The sequence below is a fragment of the Macaca nemestrina genome, chromosome 14, assembly GCF_043159975.1.
Source record: "Macaca nemestrina isolate mMacNem1 chromosome 14, mMacNem.hap1, whole genome shotgun sequence".
Taxonomy (NCBI): domain Eukaryota; kingdom Metazoa; phylum Chordata; class Mammalia; order Primates; family Cercopithecidae; genus Macaca; species Macaca nemestrina.
Genome location: NC_092138.1, coordinates 4305084 through 4324791, shown reverse-complemented (window position 1 = coordinate 4324791; position 19708 = coordinate 4305084). Strand labels below are relative to the sequence as shown.

The window sequence follows — 19708 nt, the reverse complement described above, 5'->3', positions numbered from 1 at the left end:
TGTGTTTAGAAGATAGCACACAGGGTGTGGCCAGGCCACCATTTGATGAGATTAGTATGGATACAAGAAAGCCATGTGCCATTTGTCAAGACAATGGGAGAATGACCCCAAAGGTATTATGGACATCTCGGGACAAGGGGAGGGGGCAACCATGCCCATCAAAAGCCCAGAGTGCTAGGGTCTTGGGGACAGATGGATTTTGAGGAGGGGCCCAGGGTGCCCATGGGACCTGTGTGCTCATTGCTGAGGGCCACCTTGGATCTCTGCACCCTGCACTCTGGCACAGTGCTCCTTGGCCACCCCACCTCTGATTCAAGCAGGCCCAGGTCCAGGTAGGAGCACTGCTTTGGAGGGTGCAAGCAGTGAGCCTTGGTACATCCACGTGGTGCTTAATTCCGCAGGTGTGCAGAGTGCAAGAGCTGTGGAGGCATGGCTTCCTTCACCTAGATTTCAAGGAATGCCTCAGTGGGCCCAGGCAAAGAACTGCTGCAAAGACCAAGTCTCTGCAGAGAGCCCCCACTAGGGCAGTGCCTAGTGGAGTCATAAGAGTGGGGCTGCCCCAGAAACCCCAGAAGTGTAGAAGCACCAGCATAGAGTGCCAGTCTGGGAAAGCTGCGGGCAGGTTATTTCAGTGCATGGGAGCTGCAGCATGGGCTATACCCAGCAAAGCCATGTGGGTGAGCCTGCCTGAGGCCATGGGGACCTAACTTCCACCCCAGTGTACCTGGAAGGTGGGATATGGAGTCAAAGATTATTCTCATGCTTCAAGATTTAATGTTGGGCTGGGCACAGTGGCTTGTGCCTGTAATCCCAACCCACTGGGAAGCCCAGGAGGGAGGATTGCTTGAGGCAGAAGTTTGAAACCAGCCTGGGCAATGTAGTGAGACCCCATCTCTACAAAAATAAAAAAAATTAGCTCAGCAGAATGGCACAGACATGTAGTCCTAGCTACGGGAGAGGCTAAGGCAGGAAGATTGTTTGAGCCCAGAAGTTCATGGTTGCAGCAAGCTATGATCGTACACGGTCTGCTCTCCGGCCTGGGTGACAGAGCAAGACACTGTCTCAAAAAAAATTGAAATTAAAAAAAAAAAGATTTAATGTTTGTCTTGTTAGGTTTTGGACTTACGTGGGACCTCTTACTCCCTTCTTTTCTATTGCTCCCTTTTGGAATGCGAATGTCTGTCCTGTGACTGTTCCACCATTGTATTTTAGAAGTATATAACTTGTTTGATTTCACAGGCTCACAGCGGGAGAGCAATTTGCCTCAGAATGACTCTTACTTTGAGTCTCATCCATATCTGATTTAGATGGGACCCTGTACTTTAGCTTTGAATTGTTACTGGAACAAATAAAGACTTTAGGGGCAATGGGATGGAATGAATGTATTTTACATACAAGAAAGACACAAATTTGGGAGGTCAGAGGTGGAATGTTACAATCTGAATATGTACCCCAAAATTTGTAGTGTTAAGGAGGTGTGGCCTTTCGGGAAGTGTTTAGTTCATGGGGCCTGTAGCCTCATATATTGATTAATGCTATTATAAAAGGGCTTGACGGAGAAAGTGTGGCCTTTTTTCGTCCTTCCATTTTCTGTCATGTAAGGACACAGCGTTCCTCCCCTCTGGAGGATGCCGCATTCAAGGCACCATTTTGGAAGCAGCTAGCAAACTTCATTAAATGCTGGCATCTTGGATCTTGGCCTTCACACCCTCTAGAACTGTGAGAAATGAATTTCTGTTGTTTATAAGCTACCCAGTCTAAGATATTCTGTTATAGCAGCACAGGCAGACTAAGACACAAGTATGGTGCACATCCATACCTACAGCAGCGCTTGTCCATGACATTTTCTGTATCTCTGTTGTCACCCTAATTAGTTTGGCATTACCTACCGTCTAGATACCTCCTTCAGTCCACACTTTCATTCTTTATATACAATGCTGGATGATTAATACTCAACATGTCCTTCAAAACTCAGCTCTTTTTCCTTGGAACAAAATATATGCTAATTAACTTTTTGTTAAATGTAATTAAATTTATCTACCTGACTACCACACAGCCCAAAGAGATGGGGAGGTGTTATAGACTGAATGTGTCCCCCATAAAATTCATGTGTAGAAGTCCTAACCCCAGTAACTCAGAATGTGATTGTCTTTGGAGGTAGGGTCTTTAAAGACGTAATTAAAGTGAAATGAAGTCATTGAGGTGGCCCCAATTCTAATCTGACTGATGTTCTTATAAGACGAGGAGACTGAGTCCAGACCCAGTGGCTCATGCCTGTAATCCCACTACGTTGGGAAACCAAAGCATGCAGATAACTGGAGGCCAGGAGTTCAAAACCAGCCTGGGCAACATGGTGAAACTCTGTCTCTACCAAAAAAAAAAAAAAAAAAAAATTTCCGGACATGGTGGCTCATGCCTGTGGTCCTAGCTCCTTGGGAGGCTAAAGTGGGAAGATCACTTGAGCCTGGGAGGTGGAGGTTGCAGTAAGCAGAGATTGCACGACTGTACTCCAGCCTGGGTGACAGAGGGCAACCCTATCTCGAAAAAAAAAGTAAAAAAAAAAAAGAGAGGAGACTGAGACACAAACATGGACAAAGGGAAGACTATGTGGAGACACAGAGAGAAAATTGTCATCTACAAGCCAAGGAGTGAGGCCTCAGAAAGAACCAACCCTGGTGACACATTGATCTCAGACTTCTGGCCTCCAGAGCCATGAGACAATACATTTCTGTTATTTAAGCCACCTAGTCTGTGGTACTTTGTTATGGAGCCCATAGTAAACTAATACAGAAGACAAAATTCCCTGCTGTTCCTTAATTCTTCCACTATAACTTGTGTGTATTTCTTTATATCTTATTTCTTGTATATCTTATTTCTTGATTTTGCCTGTTTATAAACTTTACATAAATTGAATAATGCTGTGTGTATTCTCCTGTGACTTGCCTTTTCTGTTCAACATGCTATTCACATTTCTCCATATTAATGTGTAAGCTGTAGCTTATTTGTATTCACTGCTATATGGCATTCCATTGTGTGGATATTCCACAAATTACCTCTTTTAAAACTTGTGATGGACATTTGGGTTGTTTGTATTTTCACATGTCTCTGGGTATACATGTGCAAGAGTTTCTGTAGGCTATGTAGCTAAGAGTAAAATTTGTGAACTTTAGGGTATATACAATTTCAACTTCCTAGATAATGACAAATTATTTCTCAAAATGATTGTACCAGTTCATATTCCCAATAGCAGTAAATGAGAGTTCCCACTGCACTGCTCTGCATCCTTGTCAACACTTAGTATTGACTGACTTTTTGATTTTTGCCAGATTCAGTTGGTATGAGATAGTACCTCAAATGTGTTACCTTGTTACATGTTTTGAGCCATTTGTGTTTCTTTTCTCTAGTGCTTGTTCATGTATTTTTCAATTTTTTTACTGTAGTAAAATATATATAATGAAATTTATCATTTTACTCATGTTTAAATATATAGTCCAGTGTTATTAAATACATTCATAAATGTTGTACAGCCATTACCACTATTCATCTATTTAACTCATCATTTTGTAAAACTGAAATGTTATACCTATTAAGAACTCCCCCATCCTCCAACATGCCAGCCCCTGGTGACACCATTCTTTTTGTGTCTCTCATTTTAACTACTCTAAATAGTGGAATAACACAGTATTTGTCTTTTGTGACTGGTTTATTTCACTTAGCAAAATATCTTCAAGGTGCATCCATGTTGTCGTATAATGCAAAGTTTCCTTCCCCTTTAAAGTGGAATAACATTCCATTGTATGTATATACCACATTTTGCTTATCCATTCATCTGTCAGTAGACACTTGGGTTGCTTATGTTCGAGCTATTGTGAATTATGCTGCTGTGAACATAGGTATACAAGTATCTCTTCAAGACTCTACTTTTAATTCCTTTGGGTACACAGCCATAAGTGGAATTGCTGGATCATATGGTAATCCTGTGTTTAAATTTTTGAGGAACCACCACACTGTCTTCCACAGTGATTGTACCATTGTATATTCCAACCAACAGTGCCCTAGGGTTTCAGTTTCTCCACATCCTTATTTTCTGGGTATTTTTGATAATAGCCTTCCTCATGGATATGAAGTGGTATCTCACTGTAGTTTTGATTTGCATTCCTTTAATAACTAGTGATATTGAGCATCTTTTCATGTGCCTATTGCCTTTTCATGTGCCTATTGCCTTTTCATGTATCTTCTTTGGAGAAATGTCTATTCAAGTCCTTTGCTCATTTTTCAGTTGGTTTGTATTTTGTTGTTGAGTTTTAGTTCTCTATATATTCTGGATATTAAGTCCTTATTAAAGATATGATTTGCAAATATTTTCTCCCATGCTATGGGTTGCTTTTTTACTCTATTGACTGTGTCTTTTGATGCACAAAATTTTTTAATTTTCATGAAGTCTAATTTTCTATTTCTGTTTTGTTGCCATTTCCAAGAAATCACTGCTAAATCCAATGTTGTGAAATTTTTGCTGTTTTTTTTCCCTAATAGTTTTATTGCTTTAGGTTTTACATTTAGGTCTTTCATCCATTTTGAGTTCATATTTTTTACATGACATTAGATAAGGGTCCAATCACATTATTCTGCATGTGGATATCCAGTTTTCCCAGCACTACTTGTTGTTGAAAAGGACTGTAAGGTCTTGGCACCCTTATCAAAAGCTATTTGAAACTAGATGTGGTGGTATGGGCATGTAATCCCAGCTACTAGGGAAGCCGAGGCAGGAAGATTGCTAGAGCCCAGGAGTTCAAAACCAACCTGGACAACATAAGGAGACCCTCTCTCAAAAAAAAAAAAAAAATGGTGACTGGGCACAGTGGCTCATGCCCGTGTGATCCCAGCACTTTGGGAGGCTGAGGCAGGTGGATCACTTGAGGCCAGGAGTTCAAGACCAGCCTGGCCAACATAGCCAAACCCCATCTCTACTAAAAATACAAAAATTAGCTGGGTGTGGTGACATGCACCTGTATTCCCAGCTACTTGGGAGACTGAGGCACGAGAATTACTTGAACCTGGGAGGCAGAGGTTGCAGTGAGCCAAGATCGGGCCACTGCACTCCAGCCTAGGCAACAGAGCGAGACTCCATCTCAAAAAAAAAAAAAAAAAAGAAAAAAAGAAAAAGAAAGTAATTAGACCATATATGCAAGAGCTATTTCTGGGCTCTCTATTTCATCTCATTGGTTTATATGTCTGTCTTTTTGCCAGTGCCATACTGTTTGGATTAGTATAGCTTTGTAGTAAGTTTTGAAATCAGGAAGTGTGAGTTATCCAGTTTTGTTCCTTTTCAATGTTGTTTTGGCTATTATTAAAGGTCCCTTGAGATTCCATATGAATTTTAGAGTGAACTTTTTTATTTCTACAAAAAAAAAAAATCATTGGGTTTTTGATAGAGATTTCACTGAATCTGTAGATCACATTGGGTAGTTTTGACATTTTAACAGTAATCTTCAGTCCAGGCACTGTGGCTCACACCTGTAATCCCAGCAATTTGAGAGGCCAAGGCAGGTGGATCACCTGAGGTCAGGAGTTTGAGACCAGCCTGACCAACATGGCAAAGCTCCATCTCTCCTAAAATTACCAAATTAGGCCGGGTGCAGTGGCTCACGCCTGTAATCCCGGCACTTTGGGAGGCCGAGGCAAGCAGATCATGTCAGGAGATCGAGACTATCCTGGCTAACATGGTGAAACCCCATCTCTACTAAAAATTTAAAAATTAGCTGGGCCTGGTGGCAGGAGCCTATAGTCCCAGCTACTTGGGAGGCTGAGGCAGGAGAATGGCGTGAACCCAAGAGGCAGAGCTTGCAGTGAGCTGAGATCATGCCACTGCACTCCAGCCTGGGCAACAGAGCGAGACTTTGTCTCAAAAAAAAATGAAATTAGCCACGCATGGTGGCACATGCCTGCCTGTAATCTCATCTACTCAGTAGGCTGAGGCAGGTGAATTGCTTGAACCTGGGAGGCTGAGGTTGTCATGAGCCGAGATCGTGCCACTGCACTCCAGCTTGGGCAACAAGAATGAAACTCGGTCTCAAAAAAACAAAACAAAACCAAAAAAAAGCAACACTAAACAATATTCTTCCAATCCGTGAACACGGGATATGTTTCTATTTATGTTCTTTTTTAATTTATTTCAGCAATGTGTTTTTAGTTTTTATTGTAGGAGTTTTTCACTCCTTGGTTAATTGTATTTTACTCTTTTTGATGTTGCTTTAAATGGAATTGTTTTTGTAATTTTCTTTTAGATTGTTCATTGTTAGTGTATACAAATGCAACTGATTTTTATGTGTTTATTTTGTAGCCTGCTATTTTGCTGAACTTACTAGTTTTAGTAAGTTTTTGGTGAAATCTTTAGGATTTTCTTTATAAGATTATTGCATTTACAAACAGATAATTTTACTTCTTCCTTTCCAATTTGGATGCCTTTTATTTATTTATTTTGCATAGTTACTGCAGCTAAAACTTCTAGTACTATTTTGAATAGAAGTGGCAAAAGCAGGCATTCCTGTCTTGTTCCTGATCTTACAGGAAGAGCTTTCAGTCTTTCACCATGATGTTTATGATGTTTGCCGTAGGTTTTTGATATATGGCCTTTATTTTGTTGAGATAGTTTCTTTCTGTTCCTAGTTTGTTTCGTGTTTTTATCATGAAAGAGTGTTGAATTTTGTCAAATGCTTTTTCTGCATCAATTGAGATGATCGTGTGGGTTTTTTCTTCTTTCTGTAATGTGGTGTATTACATTGATTGATTTTCATATGTGGTACCATCTTTGCATTCCTGGAATAAATTATATTTGGTCATGGTATACAATCCTTTTAAAATGCTGCTGAATTTGTAGAACTTTGTGGAGAATTTTTGCATAAATGTTCATAAGGGACTACCTGATCAGAAAATGGGTAAAGGGAGTTCTATAAACAAAAGCAAATAATAATAGAAGATGGCTTGGAACTTCAGAAAGGAAAAAGAACATTGGAATGAGTAAATATAATGGAGTAGCCTCATGATTCTATTAAATTACATTTAATGGTTGAAGTAAAAATTATACCCTTTGATGTTGTGTTTAATGTATATGGAATAAATACCTAAGGCAATTATATTTAAGAACTAGGGAGGGTATGAGGACATTATGGAAGTAAAATTTCTCTACTTCAATTAAAGTAATAAAGCATCAATAGATGTTAGACTGTGCTAAGTTACATTTGGATATATGTACTACCTAGAGTAATCACTAAAGAAACTGTACAAAAGTGATTTTTAGAAAATGTTCAAATAGGCCCGGCGCTGTGGCTCGTGCCTGGAATCTCAGCACTTTGGAAGGCCGAGGCAGGCAGATTGCCTGAGGTCAGGAGTTCGAGACCAGCCTGACCAACATGGTGAAACCCCATCTCTACTAAAAATACAAAAATTAGCTGGGCATGGGGGCGGGCACCTGTAATCCCAGCTACCTGGAAGGCTGAGGTAGGAGAATTTCTAGAACCAAGGAGGCGGAGGTTGCAGTGAGCTGAGACAGGGCCATTGCACTTCAGCCTGGGCAACAAGAGTGAAACTCTGTCTTAAAAAAAAAAAAAACAAAATTCAAGTAACCCACAGGAAAGTAAGAAAAGAAACAGAGGAGAAGCACAGAAAGCAAGCAGAACACAAATAATAAAAAGGCTGATTTAAGCTCTGACATATCAGTAAATAATTTAAATTCAAACGGTCTCAATATACCAATTAAATAATTGACAGAGTTGATTTAAAAACCATGATTAATAATATGCTGTCTATAAGAAACTCACTAATGTCACAAGTTGTTAAAAGTTAAAGGATAGAAAAAGATATATCATGCAAACATTACTTTTTAAAAAACATATTAGATACAGAGTTTAGAGCAAAGCAAATTACTACTATTATACATAAGTATAATAGGAGTATCTAAACAAGAAAAACAAAGTAATGGAAAAAAGTAAGTGTTAAAAAGCTATAATGCAACAAAAGCGTTGTTCAATAAAAGAAGACTTAAAACTATATACTGAAAAGTTACTCCATTTACATGGGAAAATCAACCCAGCTGGCCAACAATGAGAAATGTTCTGGTAAAATTGTTGAATTTTAAAGGGAAGAAGAAGAAAAACAAACAAACAAAAAACCTTTGGACAATCAGAGAGAAAAAGACCAAGTCATTTATAAGGGAAATGATACCAGATTGACATCAGACTTTTCAAAAGCAACACTATGCCAGAGGACAATGAGTTCAGATGCTCAAGTGTTAATATAGTTTGAATGTTCTCCCTGCCCAAATCTCATGTTGAGATGTAATCCCTAGTGTTGGAGGTAGAGCCTGATGGGAGGTGATTGGATCATGGTGGGCAGAGTTCTCATCAATGGTTTAGCACCATCCCCTCTTGGTACCATATAGTGAGTGAGTTCTCACAAGATATGGTTGTTTATAAGCACTGCCTCCCTCTCTCTCTCCCTCGTGCTCTGGCCATGTGAAGATACCTGCTGTAGCTTTGCCTTCCACCATGAATAAAAGCTCCCTGAGGCCTCTCCAGAAGCAGATGTTGCCATGCTTTCTATATAGCCTGTGGAACTGTAAACCAATTAAACCTCTTTTCTCATAAATTACCCAGTCTCATGTATTTCGTTATAGCAATGCAAGAACAGGCTGATACAGAAAATTAGTATTGAAAAGTGTGGCATTGGCCAGGCGCGGTGGCTCAAGCCTGTAATCCCAGCACTTTGGGAGGCCAAGACGGGCAGATCACGAGGTCAGGAGATCGAGACCATCCTGGCTAACACGGTGAAACCCCGTCTCTACTAAAAAATACAAAAAACTAGCCGGACGAGGTGGCGGGCGCCTGTAGTCCCAGCTACTAGGGAGGCTGAGGCAGGAGAATGGCGTAAACCCAGGAGGCGGAGCTTGCAGTGAGATGAGATCCGGCCACTGCACTCCAGCCTGGGTGACAGAGCGAGACTCCGTCTCAAAAAAAAAAAAAGAAAAGAAAAGCATGGCATTGGTATAAAGGTACCTGAAAACATGGAAGCAGCTTAGGAATTGGGTAACAGGCAGAGGTTGGAGGAATGTGGAAGGCCCAGAAGAAGACAGGAAGATGAGGGAAAATTTGTAACATCCTAGAGACTTGTGAAATTGTTGCAACCACAGTGCTGATAGTGATATGGAAAATGAATTCCAGGCAGAGGAGGTCTCATACAGGAATAAGAAAGTTATTGGGAACTGGAGTAAAGGTCACTTTTCCTGTGCTTTAGCAAAGAACTTGGCTGTACTGTGCTCCTGCTCTAGGGATCTGTGGAACTTTAAACTTGAGAGTGATGATTTCGGTTATCTGGTGGAAGAAATTTCTTTTTTGTTTGTTTGTTTTTTTTGAGACAGAGTCTCAGTCTGTTACCCAGGCTGGAGTAGATCTCGGCTCACTGCAGCCTCCGCCTCCCAGGTTCAAGCAATTCTTATGCCTCAGCCTCCCAAGTAGCTGGGATTACAGGCATGCACCACCATACCCAGCTAATTTTTGTATTTTTAGTAGAGACAGGGTTTCACCATGTTAGCCAGGCTGGTCTCGAATTGACCTCAAGTGATCCACCTGCCTTGGCCTCCCAAAGTGCTGGGATTACAGACATGAGCCACAATGCCCAGCCTTGGAAGAAATTTCTAAGCAGCAAAGCATTCAAGATGTTACCTGGGTGCTTCCAAGAACCTGTGTTCATATGTGTGAGCAAGGAAATGACCTGAAACTGGAACTCGTATTTAAAAGGGAAGCAAAGCAAAATTTGCGGCCTGGCCATGTGGTAGAAAAGGAAGGCTCATTTTCAGGGGAGGAATTCAAGCAGGCTACAGAAATTTGCATAAGTAAAAAGGAGCCAAATGCTAATAACAGAGAGAATGGGGAAGAGCCCTTGAAGGTACTTCAGAGAACTTTGTGGCAGCCCCACCCATCCCAGGCTAGGAGGACTAAATGGTTTTGTGGGCCAGTCCCAGGGTCCCACTGTCCTTCACAGCCTCAGGACACTGCTCCCTGCATCCCAGCCACTCCACCTCCAACCATGGCTCAAAGGAGCCCAGGTACAGCTCTGGCTGCTGCTTCAGGGGGTGAAAACCATAAGCCATGGTGGCTTCTACTTGATGTTAAGCATGTGGGTTCACAGAGTGCAAGAGTTGAGTCTTGGGAGTCTCCACCTAGATTTCAGAGGATGTATGGAAAAGCCTGGATGGTCAGGCAGAAGCCTGCTGCAGGGGCATAGCACTCATGGAGAACCTCTACTAGGGAAGTGCAGAGGAGAAATGTGGAGTTGGGGCCCCCACACAGAATCCTTACTGGGGCACTGCCTAGTGGAGCTGTAGGAAGAGGGCCACTATCCCCCAAACCCAGAATGGTAGAGCCACTGATAGCTTGCACCATACGCCTGGAAAAGCTGCAAGCACTCAACACCAGCCTGTGAGAGTAGTCATGGGGGCTGACCCCCACAAAGGCACAGAGGCGGAGCTTCCCAAGGCATTGGGAGCCCACCCTTATACCAGTCTGCCCTGGATTTGAGACATGGAGTCAAAATACCTGGCCAATTTCTCCCTTTTGGAACATGAGTATTTACCCAATTTCTTTTGGCCAATTTCTCCCTTTTGGAACATGAGTATTTACCCAATGCCTGTACCCCCATTGTATCTTGGAAGAAACTCATTTGGTCTTTATTTTACAGGCTTATAGGTGGAAGGGACTAGCCTTGTCTCAGATGAGATTTTGGACTTTGACTTTTGAGTTAATGCTGGAATAAGTTTAGACTCTCGGGGACTGTTGGGAGGGCATGATTGTATTTTCCAATGTGAGTAGGACATGAGATTTGGAGGGGCCAGGGGTGAAATGATATAGTTTGGGTGTTGTCCTCACCCAAATCTCATCTGGAATTGTAATCCCCAATGTTGGAAGTGGGGTGTAGTGGGAGGTGATTGGATCATGAGGGGCAGAGTTCTCATGAATGGTTTAGCACCATCCCAGCCTCAGTACTCTATAGTGAGTGAGTTCTCACAAGATCTGGTTGTTTAAAAGTGTATAGTACCTCCCTCTTCTCTCTCTTCCTCCTGCTCCAGCTTTGTCTTCTGCCATAAGTAAAAGCTCCCCAAGGCCTCCTCAGAAGCAAATGCTGACATGATTTCTGTACAACCTGTGGAACTGGGAGCCACTTAAACTTCTTTTATTATAAATTATCCAGTCTCAGGTATTTATTTATTTATAGCAATGGGAGAACGGACTGATAGAAATATCTTGTTAAGATGTAAATATTATCCAAAGTAATCTACAGAATAAATAAAGTTTCTGTAAAAATTCCAACATTCTTTTTTTTTTTTTTTTTTTTTTTGAGACAGAGCCTTGCTCTGTCACCCAGGCTGGAGTGCAATGGCACCTCACTGCAAACTCCACCTCCTGGGTTCATGCCATTCTCTTGCCTCAGCCTCCCAAGTAGCTGGGACTACAGGTGCCCGCCACCAGGCCTGGCTAATTTTTTTTTTTTTTTTTTTTTGTATTTTTAATAGAGACAAGGTTTCACCGTGTTAGCCAGGATGGTCTCGATCTCCTGACCTCATGATCCACCCGTCTCGGCCCCAATAGCCTTTCTTTACAGAAATGGAAAAGAGATTTTCTAATCAGCCAATGCAACCTTTGTATATGTAAAGACCACAAACTTACATGAACATAGATGATATAGTTTGGCTCTGTGTCTGCACACAAATCTCATGTCAAATTGTAATCCCTATGTGTTGGAGGAGGGGCCTGATGGGAGGTGACTGAATCATGGGGGCGGATGTTCCACTTGCTATGTTCATTATAGTGAATTCTCACGAGATTTGGTTGTTTGGAACTGTGTAGCACCTCCCCCTTGGCTCTCTCTCTCTCCTGCTCTGACACGTAAAGACATGCTCTCTTCCCCTTTGCCTTTGGCCATGACTGTAAGTTTCCTGAGGCCTCCCAAGCATGCTTCCTATAGAGCCTGCAGAACTATGAGTCAATTAAACCTCTTTTTTTCATAAATTACCTAGTCTCAGGTAGTTCTTTATAGCAGTGTGAGAATGGACTCATACAGTATAATAACTTATTTGAATATTGTTCAAATGAGTCCTTCCTGAGGAGTCTTCTAGACTAGGGATCAGAAAACGATGGTCTACAGGCCAGTCTGGCTCACTACTTGTTTTTGTGTGGTGCATGAACCATACAAAAAGTGTAACGTAAATATCGATGGGTCCATATAGATATAAATAAATGTTTCAACTTGAAATAAGTGGGGGAGATTAGATAAATTGCCTGTACAGAATAATTCCAGATTAATTTATGTAGCTAATTCCCTCTCCCCGCCACCAAAATGGGGGATGCACTTAGTAACTTGCTTCCAAAAAGTAGAGTATTGAAGTGAGGTTGTGGGGACAGAGAATAAGTTTACAGTGAAAAAAACCTGACAAACCCTACCTCAGCCATGTGATCAAGGTTAACTTCCTCAGTAATGTTGGAAGCATGTTGATAGCATGTATCCATGATATATTGTGATGAGAATGCCACTTTACTTCTGCAGCCTCCCTCTCCATAGTTAGTCCCTAATCCCAGACTAACTATGAGAAAAACATCAGGCAACCCCAAATTGAAGGACATTCTGCAAAAAGTCTGGGAAGTTCTTCTCAAAACTACCAAGGTGATCAAAGACAAGGGAAGTCTGAGAAACTGTCATAGACCAGAGAACGCTAAGGAGACAGAATGAATAAATGTAATGTGGCATCTTGAATTGGATCCTGGAACAGAAAAAAGACATTGAGGAAAAATTAATGAAATCCAAACAAAGCATCACGTGTAGTTAATAACGATGTGCCAATGTTGGTTTCTTAGTTGTGATACAGGTACCATGGGAAACTAGGTCAGGAGTATATAGCGATTCTCTGTACAATCTTTGCAACTTTTCTTAACCTGCAAATATTATTTTTTTAAAGTTTATTTTTAAGAAAGTTTTAAGGTATATATTAGACTGAATATTTGTGTCTCCACAAAATATATATGTGTTGAAGTCCCAAACTCCATGTGACTATATTTGGAGATGGGGCCTGTGAAGAAGTGATTATGGTTAAATGAGCTCATAGTGGCGGTGTGCTCGTAATCTGATAGGGCTGGTGCCTTTATAAGAAGAGAAAGATACCAGAGGTCTTTCTCCACCATGTGAGGACACAAGAAAGTGGACATTTACAAGACAAGAAGATGGCCCTCCCCAGGAATTCACCCTGCCAGATAGTGCTCTGGGACTTTTATCCTCTAGAACTGTGAGAATAAAATTTATGTTGTTTAAGCCACTCAGTCTGTGGTATTTTGCTGTGGCAGCCTGAGCTGACAAATATGAGGTGCATGACTGTACTATGGCGGGGGTGTGCACAGGATGCTACTAGAACACTACGAAAGAAATACAATAATACATTATAAACTTCTGATGGTACTATACACGACAGCCTCTGAAATATTCACCCAAAACTGGAACCTGAATCACATCTAACTATTAAGTTTAACAGAGGACCGACAATCACTTTGAAGACAACATGGAGATGCAACCAGAATAATCATTCTCTAAGAAGCTATACAGGACAAATAACCTGCATTCTTCAATAAATAAATTACAAGGGAGAGACTAGGAAGGAATCAATACACTGAAAAGGACCTATCTGCCAAATACAATGTGTAGACCTAGTTAGGATCCTGATATGAATAAACTATTGTAAAACAGCAATGACAACAGCTAGATATTTTATTATATTAAAGAATGATAATCATTTGCTGTTTGTTTTGAGATGAAATCTCACTCTGTGCTGGAATACAGTGGCGTGATCTTGGTCCTTACTGGGGCACTACTTGGCTCACTGCAACCTCCGCTTCCCAAGTGCAAGCAATTCTCCTGCCTCAGCCTCCTGAGTAGCTGGGATTACAGGTGCACACCACCATGCCCAGCTAATTTTTGTATTTTTAGTTGAGATGGTGTTTCACCATGTTGGCCAGGCTGGTTTCAAACTCTTGACCTCAAGTGATCCATCCGCCTCGGCCTCCCAAAGTGCTGGGATTACAAGCATGAGCCATCGCACCCAGCCTATCATTTGTTTTTAAAATTCATAAATTTTAAAGACACAAACAGAGTTATTGGCAAATAAAATAATGCAGTGTGGGCAATTTGTTTCAAAATTGGTAGAGGGAAGTGTCCTCATAAGATCAGGACATAGGCAGAGAAGTGAACTGAGTTATAGATGAAACAAAGTTGGCCATTGATTTATCGTTGTTAAAGCTGTGTGGTGAATTCGTTATTCTATTTTCTCTATGTTTTAATACCTTTGAAATTTTCCATGATACAAAGCTAGAAAACAGCAATATTTTTTCATCATTTTGAAAAAACTTATATAAACTATATATGACCTCCCCTTCCAGCCAAGATGGAGTAACAGAAACTGGACTTACCTCCCTTCTGAAACAAGCAAGCACACACAGTGACAAAAACAATAGTATATAAGACACTGGACCTCAGGCAATGAAAGACAGTGATCCCTGAGAGATGAGAAAAAACACTGTGAACTGCACAATCGCCACAGCCTACCACCCTGAGAAAGCTTCCAGACTGTGGCAAAGAGAGAACAGAGGCAGAGCCTGGAAGATTCCTGGACTTGAGAAGATGGAGCTGAGGGCCTGGGAGACCAAGGCAGCTTGAGTTGATGGAGCAGAGTCCAGAGAGGAGAGAGACACACTAGCAAAAACTCCCAAGGATCTGCAGTGAGACACCCTGGCGTGTTCAGATGAGTACTGATCACTTCATTCATGAGGAAATTACCATGTTAACAAACTGAGAAAAGAAAAATGTGATAATCTTAAGACATAGAAAAAGCATTTGATGAAATCCAACAAGATTCTTGATAAAAATTCTTGGCAAGTTGGTAATACGAACTTTCTCAACCTGGTAAAGGACAGCTACAGAAAACCTACAGGCACCATCGTACCTAGTAATGATGAAAGACTGGACGCTGATCCAATAGGATCAGGAGCAATTCCAAAATGCATGCTCTTGCCACTCCTATCCAGCATTGCACTGGAGGTTCTCACCAGTGCAATTGTTACGGTGGGTAGCCAGTCAGACATGAGCAGGGCAGGGCAGGCACCCCCACCAGGAATGTCAGGCCACCATCAGGTGATGGCCAGGCAGTTATTAAACTGTCTCTCTGAAATAATTATTGGTTGCAGGCAGTGCCAGGGAAAGGCAGTTTCCCAACAGATAGAAACACCTAAAACTGGTGATCAGCAGCTTCCCAATAAGGTCTCAAGAGTTGGATGAGTGGGCTCAAGCATGTGCACTAAGAGGCAAAATGGTGGAGTTTAACTGGCATATGACCTTCCTCTAGGAATGCTAGACTGGTAGAGGAAAAACACCTGAAGTGAGCATGCATATGACTCCAGTAAACACACTGCACATGTGGCCTCTCCCAAGCGCTAGCAGGCCACTGCACATGCAGTCAGCCTACCCCAAGGGAAGAATCAGGCGAGAAGTAGTGCATGACCCCGGAAGTATGCCAGTGTATAAAACCCTAAGTCAAAGGTCAAACTGTGCACTTGAATCTCTCAAGTCGCCCGCCTGGCCCTCTTCCAAGTGTACTTCTTTTCATTCCTGCTCTAAAGCTTTTTAATAAACATTCTCTCCTGCTCTAAAACTTGCCTCTGTCTCTCATTCTGCTTTATGCCCCTCACTCAAATTCTTTTGAGGAGGCAAGAATTGAGGTTGCTGCAGACCTGTACACATTTGCCGCTGTTAACACAATCAGGCAAGAAAAGAAATAAAAGACATGGAGAATAGAAAGTAAAACCAGCCGGGCGCGGTGGCTCAAGCCTGTAATCCCAGCACTTTGGGAGGCCGAGATGGGCGGATCACGAGGTCAGGAGATCGAGACCATCCTGGCTAACACGGTGAAACCCCGTCTCTACTAAAAAAATACAATAAAACTAGCCAGGCGTGGTGGCGGGCGCCTTGTAGTCCCAGCTACTCAGGAGGCTGAGGCAGGAGAATGGCGTAAACCCGGGAGGTGGAGCTTGCAGTGAGCTGAGATCCGGCCACTGTACTCCAGCCTGGGCGACAGAGCAAGACTCCGTCTCAAAAAAAAAAAAAAAAAAAAAAAAAGAAAGTAAAACCATTTTTATTCCCAAACATGATTGTCTATGTAGAAAAGCTGATGGGATCTAGAAAAATAAAGCTACCAAATCAAATGAGTGAGCTTAGCAAAGCAGAGGGATACAAGGTCAACATACAAAAAAATCAACTGTGTTTCTATAAAGTGGCAAGGAACAATCCAAAATTGAAATTGAAAAAACAATGTCCTTTACCATAGCATCAAGAAGATAAAATACTAGGGATAAATCTGCCAGAAAATGTGAAAGACCTGTTGTATTCATTTCCTAGGGCAGTCATAACAAATTACCACCAACTTGGTGGCTTAAAACAGCAGTGTATTTTCTCACAGTGCTGGAGTCCAGAAGTCTGTCTGACATCAAGGTGCTGGTAGGGCTGCAGTACTTGCAAAAGCTCCGAGGAACAGTCTGTTCTTTGCCTCTTTCTGCTTCTGTTGGCTTCAGATGTTCCTTGGTATTTCTTGGCTTGTAGCCCCATCATTCCAATCTCTGCCTCCATCTTCACGTCACCTTCTCCTCCCTCTCTCTTTCTCCTCTGTATCTCTCTTACAAAAACATGTCTTTGGATTTAGAGCCCATCTGGAGAATTCCGGGTGATCTCTGCATCTTGAGACATTTAATTGTATCTGCAGAGTTCTTTTTCCAAATAAAATCACATTCTCAGACCCTGGGTATTAAGACATGGGCATATGTTGGGGGCAGGGGCTATGATTCAACTCACTACACCCATACACTGAAAACTACAAAATACTGCCAAGAGAAATTAAACTGACCTAAAATAATGGAGATGTGCACCTTGTCCATGAGTCAGAGGATTCAAGATTGTTAGAATGTCAACTTCCCCCCATCATTGACCTATATATTCACTGCTAATCAAAATTCAAGCTGGCTTTTCTTGTAGAAATTGACAAGCTGATTCTCAAGTTCATGTGGAAAGGCAAAGGATCTAGAACGACCAAGACAACTTTGAAAAAGAACAAAATTGGGGGGCTAACACTAACTGATTTCAAGAACTACTATAAAACTACAGTAATCAATACTGAGTGGTTTTGGTATATAGATAGATTACTGGAACAGAATAATAATTCTAGAAAAAGACCCATGCATATATGGACATATGATTTTTGACAAAGGTACAAAGGCAATGGAGCAGAGAAAGGATAATCTTTTTTGTTTTGTTTTCTTTGTTTTGTTGTTTTTTTGTAGAGATGAGGGTCTTACTGTGTTGACTGGACTGGGCTTGAACTCCTGCCCTCAACCATCCTCCCACATTGGCCTCCCAAAGTGCTGGTATTACAGATGTGAGTCACCTCACCTGTCTGAGAAAAGATAGTCTTTCAACAAATGGTGCCGGGACAATTGGACATTTATATACATATATAAAAGAACTTGGATGTATATCGTTCACCGTATTAAAACATCAACTCAAAAAGGATTGTAAACCTAAATGTAAAATCTAAAATTATAAAATTTTTAGAAGAAAACATGAGAGAAACATGTGTGGCCTTGGGTTAGCTCAAGATTTGTGAGATACAACACCAAAAGTACAATCCATAAGAACAGGTCGGTAAAGTGAACTACATCAAAATTTAAAATGTGTTCCTCAAAAGACTCTGAGAGAGAATGAAAACAAAAACAAAAAGAAAATCTTAACTGCTCCATGAGAAGAATGAGAAGACAATCCACAGACTAGGAAAGAATCTTTGCAAAGCATATATCTGTTAAAGGACTTGCATCCGGACTATATGAAACCTCTCAAAATTTGACAATAAGAAAAAAAGAGCAGCCCAAACTTTTAAATGTGCAAAAGATTTGAATAGAACAACAAAGATAAACGGTTGATAAATAAACACATGAAAATATGCACTATTAGTCATTAGAGAAATGCAAATTAAAACATCATTAGCTTTAGAGAAATACACACTTTAGAATGGTTAAAATTTAAAAGACCGACCATACCAAGTGTTGATGAGGATATAATGAAACGGAAACTCTTATCCACTTCCAGTGTGAATATAAAATGGCCCAACCCATTTGGAAAATGGTTTGGCAATACCGTATATGATCCAGCCATTCTGTCAAGGCATTTGAACCACAGCCAACTCCATCTTGAATAGGAGCTGGGTAAAATGAGGCTGAGACCTACTGGGCTGCATTCCCAGGAGGTTAGGCATTCTAAGTCACAGGATGAGATAGGAGGTTGGCACAAAATACAGGTCATAAAGACCTTGCTGATAAAACAGGCTGCAGTAGAGAATCCGGCTAAAACACCAAATCAAGATGGCAACAAGAGTGACCTCTGGTCATCCTCACTGCTACACTCCCACCAACGCCGTGACAGTTTACAAATGCCATGGCAACGTCAGAAAGTTACCCTATATGGTCTAAAAAGGGGAGGCATGAATAATCCACCCCTTGTTTAGCATATCATCAAGAAATAATCATAAAAATGGGCAACCAGCAGCCCTCGGGGCCGCTCTGCCTATAACATAGTCATTCTTTTATTCCTTTACTTTCTTAATAAACTTGCTTTCACTTTACTCTATGGACTTGCCTCAAATTCTTTCTTGCTCGAGATCTAAGGACCCTCTCTTGGGGTCTGGATCAGGACCGCTTTTCTATAACAATTCCACTCCTAGGCATTTAGCCAAAAGAAAAAAAAATACATATGTCCCTACAAAGACTTATACATGAGTGTTCACAGCAGCTTTATGTGGAATAGCCAAAAACTGTAAATAACACAAACATCCATGAACAGGTGAACAGATAAACTAATTGTGGTTATAAAAATAGGTGAAATACTAGTTATCTATTTTAAAAGAATGAACTATTGATACATACAACAGGAATGAATTTCAACCTAATTATGCTGAGTGAAAGACTCTAGACAAAAAAAGAATTCTATACTGTGTGATTTCATGTATATGAAACGCTGGAAAATACAAAGTAATCTGTAGTGACAGATAGCTGATCTGTGGTTTCCTGGAGGTGGGGAAGGGAGAGGAAGGAGGCATGGCCATAACTTAAAAAGCAGGTTAGTTGCTTGCCACACACAGTGTCCAGTTAACAAAGTGAGATCTGGTACAAAAAAAAGTCAGTTTATTCCGGAGCTGGCTTATGGAAAGAGGCACAAAGCGCCATGACTTTAAATGTGCTGCTTCACTTTTGGAGCAGAAAAGTTTTATAAGGTAGGAGGTGGGCCCCGCACGGTGGCTAACGCCTGTAATCCCAACACTTTGGGAGGCCAAGGTGGGCGGATCACAAAGTCGGGAATTCAAGACCAGCCTGGCCAACATGGTGAAACCCCATCTCTACTAAAAATACAAAAATTAGCTGGGCATGGTGGTGTGTTCCTGTAGTCCCAGCGGAGGCTAAGGCAGGAGAATTGCTTGAACCGGGACCCAGGAGGCGAAGGTTGCAGTGAGCTGAGATCGCACCACTGCACTCCAGCCTGGGCGACAGAGCGAGACTCTGTCTCAAAACAAAAAGGCAGGGGG

The 19708-nt window shown here is 41.4% G+C and overlaps 1 protein-coding gene across 11 annotated transcripts in view; it reads left to right on the top strand.

The window, feature by feature from the left end:
- Nucleotides 1-19708, top strand: part of LOC105498881 (protein tyrosine phosphatase domain containing 1) — a 133103-nt gene that overhangs the window by 86515 nt on the left and 26880 nt on the right. Inside the window, exon 9 of one of the 11 annotated variants that reach the window (XM_071077533.1) lies at nucleotides 17418-19409. The exons of 9 other annotated variants lie outside the window; for them this stretch is intronic. In XM_071077533.1, the coding sequence (XP_070933634.1) occupies nucleotides 17418-17423 (6 nt within the window). In that variant the 3' untranslated portion in view covers nucleotides 17424-19409. Of the gene's footprint in view, nucleotides 1-14471; nucleotides 15904-17417; nucleotides 19410-19708 lie in introns of those variants that run through there. One more of the 11 variants, XM_024786757.2, reaches the window with a different exon arrangement.